The sequence below is a fragment of the Scophthalmus maximus genome, chromosome 14 (genome assembly GCF_022379125.1).
Source record: "Scophthalmus maximus strain ysfricsl-2021 chromosome 14, ASM2237912v1, whole genome shotgun sequence".
NCBI lineage: Eukaryota > Metazoa > Chordata > Actinopteri > Pleuronectiformes > Scophthalmidae > Scophthalmus > Scophthalmus maximus.
This window is the reverse complement of record NC_061528.1, coordinates 12,802,208-12,823,312: the sequence shown is the minus strand read 5'-3', so window position 1 is coordinate 12,823,312 and position 21,105 is coordinate 12,802,208. Positions and strand designations below refer to the sequence as shown.

At 41.3% G+C, this 21,105-nt stretch overlaps 3 protein-coding genes across 5 annotated transcripts in view; all 3 read right to left on the bottom strand.

Annotated features, from left to right (window-relative positions):
* The window catches only part of abca12 (ATP-binding cassette, sub-family A (ABC1), member 12), a 62,009-nt gene extending 61,443 nt beyond the window's left edge, over positions 1 to 566 (bottom strand). For both annotated transcript variants that reach the window (XM_035604146.2, XM_047337271.1), the window contains exon 1: positions 273 to 566. The gene's annotated coding sequence lies outside the window, so the exon portion shown is untranslated. The remainder of the gene's footprint in view (positions 1 to 272) is intronic.
* An 853-nt stretch (positions 567 to 1,419) lies between these two features.
* On the bottom strand, positions 1,420 to 10,605 carry pofut2 (protein O-fucosyltransferase 2). Its single transcript, XM_035604404.2, has 9 exons — positions 9,930 to 10,605; positions 8,751 to 9,004; positions 8,337 to 8,481; positions 7,726 to 7,836; positions 6,047 to 6,113; positions 5,830 to 5,955; positions 5,210 to 5,390; positions 4,057 to 4,180; positions 1,420 to 3,199 (listed from the first exon to the last, which is right to left on the bottom strand). The coding sequence occupies exons 1-9, from the start codon at positions 10,103 to 10,105 to the stop codon at positions 3,046 to 3,048; spliced, it is 1,338 nt and encodes a 445-aa protein (XP_035460297.2). The 5' UTR covers positions 10,106 to 10,605; the 3' UTR covers positions 1,420 to 3,045.
* A 1,688-nt stretch (positions 10,606 to 12,293) lies between these two features.
* On the bottom strand, positions 12,294 to 19,858 carry LOC118320357 (tubulin alpha chain). Of its 2 annotated transcripts, none has more exons than XM_035651021.2 (4): positions 19,721 to 19,858; positions 14,479 to 14,701; positions 13,723 to 13,871; positions 12,294 to 13,583 (listed from the first exon to the last, which is right to left on the bottom strand). In XM_035651021.2, exons 1-4 carry the CDS (start codon positions 19,808 to 19,810, stop codon positions 12,609 to 12,611), a joined length of 1,437 nt encoding a protein of 478 aa, XP_035506914.1. In that variant the 5' UTR covers positions 19,811 to 19,858; the 3' UTR covers positions 12,294 to 12,608. The 2 variants fall into 2 exon arrangements, with proteins under 2 accessions (XP_035506914.1, XP_035506915.1); XM_035651022.2 differs by lacking the exon at positions 19,721 to 19,858 and adding an exon at positions 17,786 to 17,944.
* Between the last annotated feature and the right edge of the window lie 1,247 nt (positions 19,859 to 21,105).

Here is a 21,105-nt window from a genome sequence, read left to right as displayed (position 1 = left end):
AACGCATGAGAAGTGCATTATTGTGAAGCCAACGTGCGAGGAAGAGGAACAGAGATGTAGAAACGTCCACTCTTCTTTGACTCCACCTGATGATGAATGTGTAATCTGACATATAACGATGAAGAACCTTTTTTTCTTCTTCTTCTTTTTTAAATCAAATTGACACTTTTAACAATTGCAGTTAACCACACTGAAAGAAAGTTGTGTGTGAATGACAGAGGGATGACTTACACCCTGAAGATGTACGAGTAGCTGAGAGCCCCTGGACTCACCTGAAGGCGATTGGTTATCTGACTGTAGCGCGCAGGCTTCTGACGGAGGACATGTCGCCAGGTGGATGCCTAGCAGGATGTCCTCTCCATCAGTCGGTAACTGGAGTGAAAAACTGTGGGGGGGGGGAGTCCGCACGGTCGAACTTGGGAATTGGAAGGAATATTATACAAAAAAAATATTGAAAAATATTCCCTCAGATCGCAAAAAGCTGACTGTATCAATAGCTTTCACCTGTCTGCCACAACTCGCTTTCTGCTCCTGCGGATCCAGCTCCACCTGTCTGTCTGAGTGTCTGTCTGAGTGTGTGGGAGAGAGAGAGAGAGAGAGACAGGGCAGGTGTGTTGAGAGGGGCGTGTCCAAAGGAGGAGGAGCGCGTGACCCCTCGCGCGTGAGAGCGTTTGATTCTAATGCGTGAAGTGAAAAGTGCCGAATCATTCCCATGAATTATCCAACCACTTTAATCCAGTCGCTCTAATATATTCTCATGATGTAACCAAAATGGGGGTTTTTTCAAGGTCACCCAGTGCGTTTTAAAGTTGTCCTGAAGAGATGTGTGATTTTATTTATGAAATATTAAGACTGGCCTAAATGGCCTAAACCTGAAAATGTCTCATATCTTAATATATATAACTATTATTACGTTTTTACTAGGGCCTTCACATATCTATTCTATTTTACTTGTAAACCAAAAAAGTACTTGTTCTCTTACCATTTACGTATACATTAGCTTTTATATAATTCAATAGAAATAGAATAGAAATATGAGATTATCTTGTATAACTGCATTGTGCCAATACTTTTATTGAAATTTCACATCTCTCTTATAGACGCATTTTTATCCCATTTGCTTCCGTGATAACTACACTTTTGTTTCATTTCATTTTATCTATTTATTACAACATTATACTTGTACATCCCTTTTCAATGTATAAGTAATATATTCTGTCACGTTTCAAAATGTGCATATCCTACAAGATTGTGTTTTTCATTTCTGCTCTTTTTCACTTGGAAAGCATGTGCTTAAGCTTGAAAAAAGATAAATAAATAGAATGCAGTATTATTATTTTATCATTATTATTCATTTTCAAATGTCTAATTCAGGGTAACACGGAGATAACTCTGTAAGTAAGAAAGCAGGCTGCAAGGTTCAAAGAAATCTTTTCATTACTGTTCTTCAGGGGAGAACGTAGAATTAGAGGTGACGAGGTAACACCAAAACACACACTTAAACACACAAGTTGGCAAAGTGTTGTTCGCGAGGTACCGGCCTCCACACAGGGATGAGTCACACCTACATCATGTAAGGCTTCCAGAGTGAAAGGTCACAACAATGCTAAGAATTCTAAAGACGCCACAGATCTTATGACTGCAGCGCGTTGGGAGGGCAACGGTAAATTAAATCAGAGTTGTACATACAGAAAAATGATAACACAACAAAAAAAAATGTATAATTTGAAGTTTGGCGAGAGGTCAAGATTTCAGACAGAAACCAATCACCCAAATTTCCCCTCACTCTTATAAACACACACACACTAATATAACTGCTGAGGAAGACAACGCTGAATGACGTGACAGTTTTCCTTGTGAAGCATGAACTTCCTGTCTGAGCATGAGCCATGGGTATTACATGTAAGATTTTTTCCATTACCAGACACAAAGGAAAATCACTGTAGAGTAGCATACCTCTGGATTGGTTCACACAAAAGGCATTGGTGACATGCAACACAATTATAGTGTTTAACAGCAAATAATAAATTCCATCATCAAGGCAGTCACACCGGTTTTCCATCCTGGTACAAACGTGAGAGAGAGAAATATGTCTCAGTGTTGCAATCACCAGCACTGAGACAAATTTCAACTTTTGCCCATGGAGCCCAAGTTATATGATACTCAGACCAGATGGTTCCTGATCAAATCAGATGCCTCCTCAGGAATGGAAAAAGAAAGGGTGTGTTGTAAGATAATAGCTTCATTTCTGGCTAGTGTTGAAAGGACACACATTTCAACTTGTATTACTGGCAGCATCATTAACATGGCACTATATTAACATGCCAGATATACAGTACAGGCTGTAGTTAAGAGTATGGTGGAGAGAATTAAGCATCACAAATATTCAAATACATGTTTTTTTCAGTCACATTTCCTTCTTTTTCAACTTCAGTTAATATTGTAATGAAATCACATGTGACAAATGTTAACACTGGTGCTGCATTAAAACATGAAATCAGGGAGGAGAGTTATCCCACACTAACACCGAAATACAGTGACAGTGGATGGCAAATGCAATTCCTTTCAACAAATCCTGAGCTGACAATCATTAGTTTCAGTCTGCTCTCCTGTTTTAAAGGTACCCTGTGGAGTTCTCGACCACTAGCGGTGCTATGTGGCATTGTTCGTTTGAGCAGAATCCCCTTTTTTGTTTTGAGCTGGTGCAAAGGCAAAAAAATGCATTTGTATGGCTTCCACCTTTGGGCTGCTGTTGGTAATAAATACTAGACGTTATGTGAAACACCAGGGTGTGATGAAGAGGCCACATACAGCCTGAAAAATATATGAGGATTTAATTGTTGGACATCACAGTAATGCATGCTTGGCAGACCAGTCTTGGCCATTTGAGCATTAGGTTCAGTCTTAGTGGTCACTACAGACCTGATTGCACAACTCTGAAACCATAAAAACAAAACAAAAAATATCCTCCTAATCAATAGAAATAAAACGTCAGGTTTAATACTGCTTTTTGGCACTTGTGTGTCAGTAAAGTCAGAGGTGACATTAATAAACAATTTTCCAGTGTGTGGGCTGTTCACATTCTTTCTCAGTGTCCCCGCAGAAACGATTGTATGTAGTTTTGGGGTCAAAGCCCAGGATCTCCCTCTCTTCGTGGATCCTGAAGGAGAAGGTGGACACGGATGTTCCTACGAAGAATCTGAAAATAGAAATTAAAGAATAGGTGAACAAAATAACACAAACCTACAGGTGACTGATTCAAAACATGTGGACCTTGAAAGGCTATGTTAGCATGTGACACGGTGACAATAGCTCGTACAGCCACCCTGACTAGTTTTTCAAGTTGAAATATTTTCCATATGAGATACTGACAAGGCTGCTTAATCTTTCAAAATTGAAAATCTATATTTCCTTGTTGGTCAAGGGACAAACAAAATTATCGATGGTATCAGTCCTCCGACAATTGCGAAAAATGGTGCAAATGATAAAATCTACCCACAAATGAAACTATTTCACAGTGACATCTATATTTAATGAAAGTAATGGAAGTAAATCAGTCTACACAAAGGGCACCTTTAATCAAAACCGAATAAAGCTGTGTACTGTGTAGTATGTTCATGATGGCTGAGCGCTACTTCATACTTTAGTATATTTTGTGAGGTGTCCGAAAAGGTATTGGATCAGGGTCAACTGGACGTGGTTGTAGATTCTTGAAGACGTTTCACCTCTCATCCAAGAGGCTTCAACGTCTTGAGTTGTCTTTTTTTTTTAATCAGCACTAAGCAGCACTAAACCCTCAAAATTTCAATGATGATGGTGCTTTATACAAAAGTCCGAGAAAGAAAGATGGCCACGAGAACGAGAAGCTCCTCTCCACACAGGAAACAACCCAATTGTTCAAACGGAAAGAGCAGGAGATTAAATAAATAAAAACACACAGGCCCATATTTGTAAATCAACACATTAGTCACAAGCATGCATTTGTCTGATACCAATAAGCTGACTAATAAATGGCTATGCTAATCACGTACAACAAAACCGTGAAAACTTACTTACCTCGCATGAGCACATATCCACTGGTCAATGATGGCCACTCCTCCATCTTTGAGGAGCTCCAGGTCTGCTGTGGGTGGCTCAAACCGCACCATGTCAGGCAACAACTTTTTCAACTCCTTCAATTCTACAAGATTGCATAGCACAGGGTCGGAAGAGCATTTATATGGATGTCAAAGAAAAGTGGGAGTTGGAGACAAATACTATCATGAGAGATGTTGAGTGGGGAGAAATCCCACGTTCAAAACAGGACACAAACTGCGCAACATGAAGGGAGTTCGACGGGAAGGTGAAGCTGTGGTATTTAAACACCCCATCTATTCCCTCAAAATACAGTTATGCATCTGAGTGTTGGGATGGTGGGACACTTCACTCATATACTTTGGGATTGACCACAAATCTTGGATTTCTGGAATGTGTTCAAAAAGAGATCTAAACGGTTTTGGGTATCAATTTAAATTTAGACCAAGCACTTTGCATCTTTGTAGACTTTGGTCCACAGCACTCCCTGAGGATCAGATAGACGGAGATTTGAGCTACTTACTGCTCTTAAATCCTGCTCTTAATAGCAAGGGGAATGATTGATTACAGACCCCACAACATTTAAAAAAAAAAAAGGTATTTATTATGGAGAAAACTACAGAGACCACAGCCGAAGCTATGTCAGGGCTCTCAGCACCTCTCTTTTGTTTCTTTTTGATTTTAGTGTTTTTATTTTCTTTTATATTAACCTATTTGTTCTACCGGACTATTCAAGGATACTGTAAGTCATGAAGCATGCTCAGTAAGACAATGGAGTCAGTGTTTTTACATAATTGGTAATGTGAGGGATGTGAATTTTGATGATTGTTGTCTGTATCTATATGATAGGAATGATGACAAGTTGTAATGTGACATGATGTGAGTGAACTATGAACTGAAGCAGGTATGATTGTGTTTACATCTCCATGTGTGTCATATTACGTGTGGAATAAATAAAGAAAGTTAAAAAGAAAGCAGCATTTTTAGTGACAGAGTTTATGAATACGCAACTACTACTTACTGATATCATTATTAATACCAGGTCGTATTATCTCTATTGTGCCAGTTGCATTTGAAATGTTTTTAGATCTGAAAGCCTCTTTTTCCAGTGAGATTTGTGCTGTAATGTTGTTACCTTCTTCATCTGCGTCAGTCGCGACAAACACTTTTTCAAGTTTGTGCTTCTTCATCAAGCTGCGCATTTTTTTGACGGCCCCCTTGAGGCTCGGGACATCCTCTCTGTGACCCCAGATGAAGTCCTTCCTGCGCAGGTGAACCCCCAGATATGGACCACCATTAGCTGAACCAGGCTTGGCCTGAAAAAATCGAGAAAAGGGCAAAACTATTTTCAATTATTCCTAAAAACTTAAAACCTGACACCAAGTTGTTTTCAGAATAAAAGTCATCACAATGTCTCTGAAACTGGAAATTCAACAAATGCAGACTCAGACTCAGACTCAAGGAGTTTTACTGCAGTTTTCTCACAGTACTTCAAAACGATTGTGGGGCTTTTTTGAAGATTTGCTGCAAACACGCTGTAAACCAAAATAGCTTATTTCAAGGACTTTACTGATTATGATATATTGAAGTGATTAGCTTAAAATTGCAATTTCAGCAAATGGCATTGGCTGGAATATTCTATTCGCTATAGAGTATCCATAGGTTGAACACGTAGTAATTGACATAGTAAATGCAAATGGATCACGCACACGCACACACACACGCACGCACGCACACACACGCACACACACTTACTCTCATGCGAGTCCAATCCTCACTGTAAACGGTGCGGTCTCTGTCGTCTGTAGAGTTCAGGTACTTTGCTCTGAAGTCGTCTCCGATGACTCTGAGGTGCTTGGCAAAAACCATGCTGCGGCGGGTCTGAGTCAAACACAGACAAGTCAAATTTTCTGTGAGAGCGCAGCAATGCTGCCAATATTTCTGTTTGACAGCAGCTGGTTGCCTGACTTACATCCCAGTAATCTTTCCCAGCATAGTGATCATGAAGGAGTGTCTCAGCTCGGTCAAGCATTACCGATCTGCAAAAACAAGGGCAACACAACCATGTCAATGTCACCAAGATCTGAGACAACAAACACAGTAACACTACACTTCCGTTACAGTGAGGTCATATGATCTTTCAGCTTCTCATAAACAGTAGGATCAAAGACATTTCTGTTTTGTGGAGGATTTTTTTGCTCACTGCTCAGGCTGCTTTAATTTAAGACTGATTATGTTGGACACATATGATCAATTTTGAATTTTGAGAGGAACTTCAGGTCATTCACTTTCATAAGACTGATAAATGTACCTCTAGTCCCCCATAAAAACTATTATTTTGTAGACAACATAGAAACAAGTTCACATCCATTTAGTTGTTTTGTTGCCCAGCAACAGTGTTTCCATAATTAAGTGTAATTAACCAGCTGAGAGCCACGCATCAAATCATGGATGGATTCCCATTGACTTATCCAATTAATTATGAAGAAATTAATGGCACCATTAATGCTGCTGAGCGGTCCACTGAGCCTCATTAAACAATAACCCTCCGCTGAAAGAAGTAACACAAACATGCCCACAATGACACAATGAACAGTGACCATTTCAATTGGTCAATGTCATACCGGGCATTCCGATTGGTTGGGCAATTTTGTCAGGGTCATTTCGCACAAAAAAATCAGAGAGCGAGAGAAGAGGGCAGAGGTTTCACAAGCGTAAAGAAGCAATATGAGTGTGAGAGGAAGGACTCAAACTGAAGTACAGGCCATTATTGCAGCTACAGTATGTCTGAGGGCAGACAAAATGTTTTGAGTCTGAGCAGAGCAATTCTCCATGTGAGCAGGGCGATTTCAGAGGGTGAAGGCAGGGTTTTGAGGGAAAACATTACAGAATCTGAGCTGCACATTTCAACGGCTAGATGCTAAATGCTATCGGAACAGGGTCGGTCCCTCTCTATATACAAGATCCTCTTGAAGACTTCCAAGAGCACCTCCTCTCCTAAAACCTAACACCCTTACTAACACCTAATAGTGCCCTTTCTTTACCTGATCTCCAACACGTTGTCCTCTTGAACAGATTTGGCGCTTGGAACTTACTTCACAGTGTCCCACTGTACTGAAGCTTGGTGTTGTCCCTCAGTTGTAAGTTGCTAAATGATTAAATGCAAATGTAAATGTGGATACTGCTCTTAGAATTAAAGAGCAAGGTCTTGAATAAAGATCAGAAGATTTTGCTCAGCAACACCGGCCTTGGCAGCCACAGGTGTAATTCATTCCGGTGTTCTCCAAAACTAAGTGGTGAGGCAGTTTTCATGTACAGAAAAGCACATCGGTCACTTGATCAGACCTCTGACTGTGTTGTCTCACTCACTGAAGTGGCCAAATGGGGTTTATTCCTCATCATCCCTTGCTTTTCAAACCTAAATTGCTGAAACTGCAACAAGCATGCCAAGTGTCTGTTTGGAATTCTTGATATCTTTAAAGTTTCCTCGCTGAAAAGAGATGATAGAGATGAACGATGATTTTTGATGAATGCCAAGTCTTTTTAAATGATTAACAGTTCGGTCTATTACTCGGTGTTATCAAGACACTATGTATGTGTGTATATATGTGTATACTCATTTTATATCAGGATGCTGCTCTGTAAACTCACGTCGCTGTGATGTTTGTCTGAAGAACTGGAGCCATAATGGAGGCATGACCTTGGGCTGACACGCATGTCACATTCCGGGCACGTGTTTCCTCGTAGCCCCAAAACCAGCCCCTTAGAAACACACACACATACAGACAAGATGAATGACAGAGTTGATGGTGAATAGAGAGGAGAGAGTTGCGCAAGAAGGATGGTGGAGGTAGATATCATTAATACAGAATAACTGCGAATGTGATCCATCAAAGTCTGACAAAAACCAATTCAGTTATTCTACTATAATAACAACTCGACGTTTTGGCACTAAAATGTAATGAATCTTTTGTATGTATGTAAAAACAATCCACTGTATTTTTGTGAGTGTTTCCAAACAAAAGAAAACAATTAGAGAACCAGAAAAAAGGGTTCAGAAAACATCAGCGCTATGGCAACGGAGGTGGAAGAATTTCAAAACTAGAGGCCAAAAACGAAAACAGGATGGAAAACCATGTCTCTGGATTTGAACCAACAATATAAACATGCATCATACTGACCTCCAAAGCCTTGGTTTGACTATTTAGACTTATTTTGTATTTGTTTAAATAATGTAAGTTTTGTGCATTGCACTGACTTACCTGTAGTAGCCCTGTTTGTCTTTGGAGTACATCAACTTCTCAATGCACGGCCGCTCATCAACTTTTTCCTCCCATTTCCCATCAGTCCATCCCTCGGCGTAGTTTTGCAGTACTAAAACCCGGTCTATGAATGGGCCGCCATTCTCTAGGGCAGGATAGAGAGGAATGAAACACATTGGCTGGGCGTGTGGGTATGACAATCCTGATAAACTTAGTCTTTGAAGAGGCTGATTAAAAAGTGGTGTCTGTGTATTGTGAAATGGAACCACTGTTATTAAGGAACAAAAAGAACAAAAGTAAGTTCATCTTATTTAAGAATCATATTCAGATAATGAAGCTTCAATAGGTTCACACGCCAGACAAATCTTTTCAGCCAATGTAACCCCGGTCTGGGGAACAAATATAAAAGCTCACCGGCGATAAACTCCTCGTACTCAATGACAGGCACGTTGGCCTGCAGGCTGGTGAGGCTGAAGAACTCTGCCCAGGGGATGAGGACCTGGTGGATGTTGGGGCTCTGCCAGTGGTAGAGGCGACCCCACGGAGGAAGCACCAACACCCAGTCGTCCCCCTCCTTCCTCAGGGTCTTCACGAGGGAGGCTATGCGGATGTACACATCTCTCCGCAGGTTGAAACCCTCTGGCGGGTTCACGTCATACAGCAAGTACCTAAAGATGACATGACATGATTTAGAGTAGCTATAGATGCACACAAAAAAAGGTGAAATGGCAGCAAGCTCTTTGGTGAAAGAACACTGGAATGAAGGATAGTCGCCAAAGCTGCTATATTCAGCAGAGAGGAAACGTTGATGCCATTTAAAATGTGAATTTTAAAGTATTATTTTTATTACAAAGGCAGAGAAGTTGCTGCTGCACCGTTGTTCCAGATGTAAGCTACAATGGAAAAAAATGCTTGATGACCTCACTACTGGAGAGGCATTACCAATGAACCTATATGCGCCCATAAATAGGCATAACTATCAAAACTCCTCACTAAATAATCACAATTATGTCAAGAGACCTTAAAATGTTATTATTTGATGCACGCACTGTGGTCAAACGTGATTTCTGCACGATCACTTCCATATTTGGTGTAAAAGATTAAAAACCCCCCTTCACAAAAATCTGCACCATTACGCTTTGAAATCCGTTGCAGTTGTAAAGATAATGATAACGTTGAAGCTACATCCGCGCAGTAGGTGGAGGCATTAAGTAATAAGAGACTGTGATATTATAATGTGCTGCTTAATGAACCATCTGTACGCCGAACTTGAGTACAACTCAATAGTGTTTAGAAAATCCTGCCTGGGCATCGGTCTACAGAGAGAAATGGGTTCTTATGTGCAGGAATGTATTAAATCGCAAGTTTTTTGAATTGAGTCAGGTCGACGTTTCGGTCTCATCGCGGCTGCAGGGCTAAACACAAGCGGGTAAATATGACAAACGTGACAGAAACACAGTCGTGAAGGAACAACGTGGTAACTGGAAACCTATTTTTATAGTGAAAATAAGGTTTACAGTTGACCAACAATGACTCGTTACTAACATTACATTAGCACGACTAGCTAACAGTAACGTGAGTGTGTCAACTCACCGCAGATCCCTTGCGGCAGCGACGGGCAGAGTGGCCGTGTGGCTCGCACCGAACACATCGTCCGCGTTCACCGTCTCCAGCGCTGCAAAGGCCACGAGAGCGGACACACAGAAGGCGGCGAAAGACGCGGTCGAGACGATGAACACCGCTGGTTCACGCACCGCTCGCTGCGCCATTATTTTCCTCAGAGCCACGCACTTCCGGGACGGCAAAGGCGTCTGTCCTGTTGCCCAGCAACCGAAATTCTATGTGGGCGATTTTAATTTACCCAATTGCGTCAATATGATTTTAATATCTAAAACAGAAACATTTGCCATATAATCTCATAAAATGTATTATGTATATGATTTCAGTTGGGCTCTATCGAGAAAAACACAACAGTTACAAAATAAAAGCATGCTCATGGAGTGGAGGATACACGACAATGCCCACAGGTAACACGACCTATCTGCCCAACAGCGCCATCGTGCGGCCTCTTTGTGTTACTACAGCTCCATATCACTGAAAACAAGTGAATGTTCGAGAACTTCAGTAAAATCCCGTTTTCCAACTGTCGTGGAATTTTGTCTGTCCTCCCCTGAGAAACTGTTAAGACGAGTCTTCTCAGGCACCAAGCAAGGTCAACCTGTCTGTGGCAAACCACAACAATCATCGTGCAGCTGAAGTCTCTCTCGAGGTGTCTTAGTCGCAGGGAGATGACGACATTACCCTGAACTAAATACACTACAGAGACCGGAAGCAGGCAGATTGTCTGGGGGCGCCATACACTGACCACCTTGTTGATCTGTGTAAACGAACCAGAAATCTCCTTGCTATATATTGAGCTCTTCTTCTTCTTTTTCCTTTTTTTTTGCGGGTGGCAACCAGCGTTATGGTGCATTACCGCCACCTACTATGTTGGAGTGTGAGCCAGAGTTTTCTAACCAAAAAAGAACCAAAAACAAACAAAACAAAACAAAACAAAAAAAAATAAAAATAAAAATGTGATTATTGAATGAATGAATAAAATAATTAAATTCTTTGACTAAGTCCTGTCTCCTTCAAATAATGGAACAGACTTTTTTAATATTGAGCTCTTATAATAAATACTTCTGCTTAAGACATCCACGGTTTCCGTCTCCCTGAATCAGCATCCACTCCTTCAATTATTCCTTTTCACCAACTTTACCAGCCATTTCCTTTAAAATTATAGCGTTTACCCAACCTGCCCCCCAAAAGTTTTCAGGCGCGCACCAAATCACATCAGTTTATAACCATCCCTGAGCAAAGGTGGATTAAGAAGTTGCGGGGCCTTTAGAGAGAGAAACAGGCAGCGTGCTCATTTCTGTGCCAATCGAGCCGCTCGAAGGCCAGCAAGTTACCCCCCCAGGAGAGCCTTGTGACATACTTAGTCGGATATTATAGGGTTGTTTTTTTTTGGTGTGATGTTATGTGACGTGCGTTCCTTACTTAAAATGTATTTTCAAAATCTATTTTCCTCTTATCTAATTTTAAGGGCCATGCAGTGAAACGTGATTTGATGTTGTGCTATGATGTTCTTTTTAAGACTTGAAAATGTTAATTTTAACCATTTTTAATCTATTTTAATCTTGTATTTTAAGGGACATACAGTGATGAGATCCAGGTCCTTGCTGCTGAGCTTGTCACTCGACCCTCTCTGTGTCCACCAGAGACCCACAGTCGAGCCAATGGTGACAAGGAACAGATGGTCTGAATCTTCACTGGTTGGATGTTGTGCTGTGACGTGATGTACTTTTTTCATATTTGAAAATATCATTTCTATATTTTACCTTGCTGTGATTTTTTTTAATACTATAATCTTAATACATTATCTAAGGTTAATTTTTTAAATCTTATTTTAACTCAACTGTTTTGGTAGATAAATATGTTGGAAAATTTAAGTGACAAATCATCTCAGTGTTTTTAACCGGACAGCAGTAAAAATCTAACTATTTTAAACATGACTCTTTTCAAATGCTTGGCAATCAGTAAAAAATGCCTATTATTATTCCCAAGTTTTTTTCATATATACACATTTGTATCTTCACCGTTGCAATCTGTATTTGAAAATGCTTTGTTTGAATTATTTTTAAGTAAAAATAAAACAATTATCTTCATTGCATTTTATGTCTCCAATATGTTTCTATACCTTGTCAACAAGTGAAAAATGAGAAATTAACTCTGTTCATATAGACAATGCTGTGCTGAAAAACTAAACAGATACCACATAATGGCATGGTAAACACAGTACCTAATGTGGTATATAAAGGCAAAATCAAGGTAAAAGTGAATCAAAGTGCAAAATTAAACGATTTTAAATCCGATTCTTAATGCTTGGATTAGAAAAAACAACAGGAGGCAATATATTTTAGTTGGGAAGATTTATTGAGCAAAAACACATTTCAAACTTCAAATTGTGTTATTGCATAACATTTTTCCCCCTACATTTTGATAAAAGAAATAATTGAACAAATTTACACAAAAGCTGTCAAAAGTAAGAATTTTCATGACAAATCAAATCAGGCTGAAGGTAGATGATTAAATTAAAAAAAAAAGTAAATAATCAACCAAAAATTTGAATCTGAATTTGAAACAAACATAAAAATGATGTTGTTTTTGCTATTTAATAAATAACAAATATGTCCATAAATGTAATTGGCAAATGACAGCTAAGCTCGTCTAATATTCCTCTCCTTCCTCATCCTCCTCAAAAGAGTCGATGCCCACCTCTTCATAATCCTTCTCCAGGGCGGCCATGTCTTCTCTGGCCTCTGAGAACTCTCCCTCCTCCATGCCCTCCCCAACATACCAGTGGACAAAGGCCCTCTTGGCATACATGAGGTCAAACTTGTGGTCAAGACGGGCCCAGGCCTCAGCGATGGCTGTGGTGTTGCTCAGCATGCACACGGCCCTCTGCACCTTGGCCAGGTCTCCACCAGGAACCACAGTTGGAGGCTGATAGTTGATGCCAACCTTGAAGCCTGTGGGGCACCAGTCCACAAACTGGATGGTGCGTTTGGTCTTGATGGCTGCGATGGCAGAGTTTACATCTTTGGGCACCACATCACCACGATACAGCAGACAGCAGGCCATGTATTTACCATGACGGGGATCGCACTTCACCATCTGATTGGCTGGCTCAAAGCAGGCGTTGGTGATCTCGGAGACTGACAGCTGCTCATGGTAGGCTTTCTCCGCAGAGATGACCGGGGCGTAGGTGGCCAGAGGGAAGTGGATACGTGGGTAGGGCACCAAGTTGGTCTGGAACTCTGTCAGGTCAACATTCAGGGCTCCGTCAAAGCGAAGTGAGGCTGTGATTGAAGACACAATCTGGCTGATGAGGCGGTTGAGGTTGGTGTAGGACGGGCGTTCAATATCGAGGTTCCTGCGGCAGATGTCATAGATGGCCTCGTTGTCCACCATGAAGGCACAGTCGGAGTGCTCCAGGGTGGTGTGGGTGGTCAGGATGGAGTTGTAAGGCTCCACCACCGCTGTGGAGACCTGGGGGGCTGGGTAGATGGCGAACTCGAGCTTAGACTTTTTGCCGAAGTCAACAGAGAGTCTCTCCATGAGCAGGGAGGTGAAACCTGAGCCAGTGCCTCCACCGAATGAATGGAAGACCAGGAAGCCTTGGAGACCGGTGCACTGATCAGCCTACAGACACACATACAAAGGATTTACCAGAAAAAAATTTATGTAAAAAGCTTTACACAATTTCTGTAAATGTTCAAGCTCTTTCAATAATTGAGTGTTAAACACTTTGGCTCCATATGCTTTTTTTTTGTTCCTTTACCAGTTTGCGAATCCTGTCCAGGACAGAGTCAATGATCTCCTTCCCGATGGTGTAGTGTCCACGAGCATAGTTATTGGCTGCGTCCTCCTTTCCGGAGATCAGCTGCTCAGGGTGGAAGAGCTGGCGGTACGTCCCTGTGCGCACCTCATCTGGAAAATTGACAAAAAGACAAAGGCAAAAGTTGGGAAAAATTATTCAACTGCTAAGTGCCATAGGTGGAGAAAGCATTTCACTAGGCTGCTAAGACACCCCATCTCAGAATTATTATACCATACAGACCTGCTAGTGTGGTTTGGTAATAGACCATCATCCATCAGTTAAGTTTGCATTAGGGTGACGAGTACTGTTAACTGCAGCATCTCCAAAAACACATACTTGACACTTAGATTGTGGCATCTGCTTTCCTAATTGATAACATTCACTGTTGCTGTATACATTTTTTCCATATATAAGTATAAGCACAAATACTTCTATAATATATAAATGCTTTTTTTCTCTAATTATCAGCTTGGAATTGTATTTTAAGTTTATATAGGCAGAACAGTTCAGGAAAGCCTTAACTATATAGTCTTTAAACACTAAATTTTAAAAATAGTTAAAGTAACATTGTCCCCTCTTCATTATGAAGGCTTTTTCTCCCCACTTCCACTCAAAATCATCATATTGCAACGGTGATACAATGCAGGCACCTAATAGATACTTATCTTATGAAGTTTCTAATTCCTTAAACAAGCATCACTTGGTGACAGTACTGACCGATGACAGTGGGCTCCAGGTCGACAAAGATCGCTCTGGGGACGTACTTCCTCGCCCCGGTCTCACTGAAGAAGGTGGTGAAGGAGTCGTCGTGGCCGCCTATCGGCTTCTGGCTGGGCATCTGTCCGTCCGGCTGGATGCCGTGCTCCAGACAGTAGAGCTCCCAGCAGGTGTTCCCCATCTGGACACCGGCTTGACCCACGTGGATAGAGATGCATTCGCGCTAAAAGAGAAGCAGAGGCGAGGTTGAATGGGAAATAGGAGAAAAATATAGGAGAGAGAAGGGGAAAGCATTGTAAACGACTGCCTGTTGTTCTTTTCCAATACTTTTACTTTTGCTTTGCAGACTTTTATGAATGGCAAAATGCAACAAAAAAACCAAAAACTAATTCCTTTGAGATATAAATAAGATTTTTCCCATGAAGGCTGCAGTTGTGGGAATCCAGAGAGACATCTTAAAACTCTGCCACCAGGTGGAAGTAAAGACATATGGGGGAATCATCCGATTTGCTGCAGCTGTCACTAGAGGTCACTGGAGTTCGAGCTCAGACAACAACTGAGAATTTAACATTTATGCTATGGAGATGATCTAACTAGAAAGACACCAGGCTTTGCTCAAACCAGTGGCTCAATGAAGACCTACTAAAATGCTAGTATCATAGTCTTTCTTAGTCTTAACTAAATTGGAGGGGAAAAAATATACAGTCAAAGTAAATTAATTTTCCTCTTACTTGGATATTGCTGGACAAAACAGACAGGTGTTTATTTACCCAGTAATAACTCTGGCGGTCTGACATTTCTATCCCATTAGTCTGATTCAATCAAACTTTAGAAGACTTTATCCATATTGTCAGATGTTAAAAAGTTGTGTGCGTTACAAACCAGCGCGTAAAAGGCAACTAGTTAAAATTATTAAGGGGCTAAAAATTCATCAATAACTCTGTTTTGGATCAGGAGTTTAAATGAGCAACCACAGTCCCAATCCCCTGACATTTTATCCCACCCCATGTGGAAAGTGACAACCTTTCATCATGTGGTAGAGTCCCACCTTGGTTCATGTCAGGCTGCTATTTTTATTCTTCCCCCTACTTTTACCCCTCTCAGTGACCAGACAGACGAGGGAAGGCGCCGGTGGGTGAGGGACAGGGGAGCAGTGGAGGGAAAAGGTTTAGAGGACGTTGAATCTCACTAAATCCCCCCTATTCAACAAGGAGATTGAGATTTAATCAGCATTTAAAAGAAAAGCTCATCTTTTCTTTGAACAACTTTTGCCCCTCCCCTAAAACAAGACTGACCTGGGTTAGCGGAGCACCATTGCCACAGCTATTTTAGGTTGCGCACGCTAACCTGACACCTGGCACTGCAGTAAAGGTTGTTGGAGTAAACACCGACAGGCAGGCCACCAAAATAGTGGTCACCGCCAGGACACATTTTTTCCCCTTTGAAAGTGCTCGCTCATGTGGAATGTATTCAATAAAAAAAAAGAAAAGTGAAAAGGCAACAGATATTTCATGTTAAAAAACATTTTGCCACTTGAACGCTGAGATGTTTAATTTTTTGAAGTCACTACAAGAATCTGTAACAGTAAATGCAGGGCTGAAACCTGCCAGGGTGCGTCAGCGTATGACGAGAGCCAGGGTGCGCCCGAGACTCCATCTCGTAGACTTGAGATTCCAGTTTTGCCAGTGACTAAAACGGTTACCAAATAAATACTCTACATCCAGTTGGAGATGGAGCAAGAGAGAACAAAAGCTTAACTAGGTAGAGAAAGGGTATTATCAATTTTCCAAAAGCTTCTTTTTTTTTCTCCAGGTCCGTGAACACAGGGACAGAGATCCCTTAATGGCCCATCATAATTCAGCCTCTGCAAATAGACACAATGTGCCATAAAGACAAGGTGGGGAAAGATAATTAAATGGAATCTTGTCGGGACGCAAACTGCCTCAGATCTAGTTTATAATTATACAGTTGCGTCAGAGAGTCACCTTTTGGCACACTTTGTGTCGTAGATGTATTAAATTGCCATTCTTGCCAATAATTCTACACTTAATAGCCCACAATGACAGATGAAGCAAATTCATTGAAAATCCAAAACTGAAATGTCAGATTTCTTGAAGTGACCTTGGGTGATTCTCTACAGGTCAGGGCACGTAGATTGGTTGGTAATACTAGCACAACAGTTGCACACAGTATACAGTGAGCCTCTCTTTGAAATTAAGTGCCTGTATCATGCTCAAGTCAAACTTGATTTTCACGCCATTATACTGTACAAGCACTAAATGTCAATTATTTAAAAACAAGGATGATAATCTTCCACACGACGTGGGACAACCATGTGAATTCACGCATGACCCATGGTGCACTAAATTATTATTTTAACCCTTTGCTTTTGTTTCATAATAATTGAATTATCAAGTGCGAAGGCTAAAAAAACTAAAAACAAAAAACACTGACCAACTATATAGAGAGAAGATTTGATGCACCAAGACTATTTGACAAAGGCAGCGATACTGTGGTCGTGTGCTCGGTACACAATGACATCATGCTGCTTTCATGAGCAGTACTCATAATGATAACAGGCTGTGTTTACACTACACTGTGCACACGGAACACAAAGGTGTGTGTGTGTGTGTGTGTGTGTGTGTGTCTCACCATTTTGTTTGTCAAAAAAGTTGTTTAAAAAGGAAAGTGACCCTAAATGCCTTCTGCTTTGCATTATATGTAAAATACATTTTTTTTTTTTTAAAAAAAGATTAAAATTAATTTGACTTTTCGGGGGGGGCGGGGCTCCCGTTGGAGGGGCGGGGCGCCCCCCCCCCCCAATTCAATGGTAGGGGGAAAAGCACCTTGATTTATTTTGAAAAACTCTCGTCACTCTTATAACCACATCCTGTCCGTTTGAATTTGGAGGGAAAAAAAAAACCTATATGGCCCGCTTCCTCAATCCGAGCGGACTAGTTGAGTTATCACGGGACACGCCTAAATTCCTATACACACACACACACACACACACCTCTAACCCCGGTGTGGCCTGTAGGTCCGCGGCGCCGCAAGCCCATCACCCGACAATGACACGCATTCAATAAGCGAGTGTGGATCAGTGTTGACAGTGCAGTCGTCGAGCTCCTCTCTGCCGACGCGTTGAAAGTGTCGACTTCGCAAGGGGGCCGACAGTCACCGAGGGACGAATCTATCTCTGACGCACCAAACATAAAACCCGCCGCTGCGGGGAAACTAACCCCAACGGAACTTTCTTTTCCATCTGCGCAGCAACTACAACCGAACGCGTGCACATTATTACACATACCATGTCGTCTTCTTGGTTGAGACTCTTTGAGCAGAGGAAAAAGCTGCTTGAGGTTCGGCTCCGAGCGCTTCGTGTCTCACAGCTGCCGTCAATGTGGGCCGAGTGAGTCCGTGATGCCAGGTGGGCGACGAGCTGTCACGCTATATCCGACTGGTTAACTCCTCCCACCTGTCCCGGGTGACGGGGACGCGCGGCCCCGCGTGCGCGCGGGCCACCCTGCTGCAGGACGGCTGTGTCGTCATCCAGTGCGCACACAGCAAGTATGTGCGGGAGCCCACTCTTTAAATCATCTGTCGTTTGGTGCCAAATGTACAGCAGAGGAAGTTCCGTTTAATTTAAAGCACAGAATGTCAGACTGCGTACACAGCGAGCAGCTTTGCTATCCTCCTTGTTAGAAAAATGGCTGACTCACAGGCCTATGATTATTCGATACACACACACACACACACACCGTCTCCCGTTCACAAGTTTATGTTTGCACTGATGATACAAAGCTTGAGCCTTCAGCCACCCTGCCCTACCCCACTGAAGACCAATTTAATATAAATTAATCGATTGCATTATATACCCAAGCATTGTATTGTTTTTCATACGCATGCAGCATAAAGTCTATGTATATCTCACAGTTTCCTAACATGATACTAAAGGTTTGCTGTTTAAAGTCTTCTCCACTGTCACTAGGCCAAAAGAGGGAAATACTGAATCCATTTTTGTTTTTTGTTTTTATATTAATCTTTCATGAAAGCAGCCTATATGCATCCTCGCTGTTTGTATCAGTCCCACACTTTAATTGTCCTGTTTTAATTTCTAAACCACCCCTTCACTTTTGCTGCCAGGGAAATCACTTCCTGCCCATTTCACCCATTTTGTTCACATTCTTTTTTGATTCGTGCCCTGTCCCAGAGCACTGTTTCAGTATGGTCATGGTCACGCCCAATCTGAAGTCCATTTTCCTGAGGGTGGGTGGGTCCATGGGTGGAACAGACAGCCAACAAACCAATCCGCACTCAGACTACCATTTCACTGCGTATGCTGTCACTGTCACTATTTTAAAGCTAGAGGTCGTGGTTGCTTTAGCACAGTTCCTGGGTGAATAAGACTGTGAGTGACTGTCATGTGACATGTTAGAGCGGAGGTCAACTTTTTTCCACCACTGCAGTTGGTCCTCAGAAGTGTTTTTGTTTATATATCAACCTTCAGCAATATCCTGCTTGGGATTTGAAGCTTTTAAATGCCTAATAATACTAATCATATCTGGTGGCTTGTTGATAAAACTGCAAAGACTTTGCTGACATTTATTTAGTTTTGCAACTTATTCTGTCTCTTGGAACCTCAGATGTACTCTTTCTTTCTTTCATTCTTTCTTTTCTCAGCAAAGGCATTATTATGAACCATTTATGAAAAGACTTCATAATTGGGCACTGGGGACCTGCATAAACTGTTACACAATGGTAGTGGGTCAGAGCTTTCTGTGACTCAGGCTACACCTATAAGGTGCAAAGGAGAAAACAACAGCTAGGCATTTTCTTTGCCATCGACAATGTAGCTTACAGAGCATGTACCAAACTAAGTGCTCACATTATTTATATTTTGTCCTGTGCAGTTTATAAAATGAATTCATGGTTGCTTGTATTATAATCACTCTGTCTTTGCCGTAAAATATATTGTAAGTACAGATGTAAAAGCACCAATATAAAGCAAATTAGATAACTAGACAAAGCATTGCATAGCATCGAAACTACATTGCTTTGTGAGCTCCGTGTTAAGAATACTAACTAACACCAATAAGCATATTTGCTCACAGCCTCCGGAGAGAAACAAACCTCATAATGAATAGCTCTGCAGCTGACACTGTGGTATCACGCTAAGCCTCCTGGCTACCACAAGCATATTTTTTTAGTTTAAGAGTAGGAGAGAGTTTATCTTAATACTTACTCTTGGATGACGTCTGCTGCTTTTTTGGATGGGTGAAAAGAAAAGGCATGCTGTTGTAGATGAAGATGTCGATAGCAGGGAGGAATTCATGTGCCATTTGTGTGTGAAGCCATGGATTGTCTCGATGTTTTACCCCAAATGGTTCACTCATTTCATTGAATCAGTATGAACATGAATGGTTTGTACTCAAATGTTAAAGCGGATGCCTGCTTTTCGTCAAAGTGGTTTGACTTGTTTGAGCTGAGCGTTCTGCCCATGAGCCATGTCATTGTGTCAACAGTTTAGGTAGTTCCTGCCAACTGTAAGAGCAGCTAACTTTTTGCTCTTTGAATATAACTGTAAACCTATTGAAATAATTTCTGGTTGTAGAAATCTCAATAGAATGACAAGGACATTGAGAGTGGACTTACATAACTATAATATTTTTAGCACTGTTTCTGTGATTGACTGTTGCATTCATTTGGTGAAACCATTCCAACAGGCTGTTGATCTTTGCTCCATTTCCTCAGCTGACGCCTTATGAGGTGGTTTGCATGTATTGAGTTTCTCTCATTTCCCAAGAGGTTGGGACTGATAATTCAACTTAGAGAAAGAGTGTGGGAAAGTGGTAGGCTTGACAAACTTGTCGTGTATTTTAATAAAACAGTATGTTTTGGCTTGGTAAAGATGCCACCATACACACACACACACACATATATATATATGTGTGTGTGTGTGTGTCTGTGTGTATAAATAAACATATATACATTTTAACCACAACAATAATGAATCTGCCTAAAGATTAATGTTTGATCATTGCTCAGTTGATTCATATAGAAGTGGAAGCAACAAGTTGATGGATTCAGCAAATGTGTTTAAATATATTCCGTTTACCATCAAATTCGCATATAGAAATGATATCAGAAAGTCATATGATAATGTCAAAATTACAACCTAACAGATATTGGAAAAGTCAATATTTGGGATTAGCTGTGTTGTTTTCATCAGAGCTCAGTTTCAAAGTTCTTTGACTGGGACATAGTTAGGCAACCTCAAAACAATAAGAGTTTGCTATCCCATCATAAACTACAGAAAGTGCCAAGTGAAACAACGTTAGGTTACCTTCCCCTCGTGTGGGGTTCCTCTTCTGCTTTCTGAAATTTGAGGTGCACATATACACACTGGCACAAAAACACTCACTGACTCACACAATGAATTGGGTGGTGACCTCCTTTTGCATTGTGTCTATGTCAGTCAAGTGGGTGATCTTATCCTGGTCTCATCAGTAGGATCTCTGATTACAGCTCAGATCAAATCACTGTTCACCTTAAGCTGCAGGTATATAAGCAGTGAGCGACACAGCTGCCTTTAGTAATACATGTTCCTACCAATACCTGGACATTGGA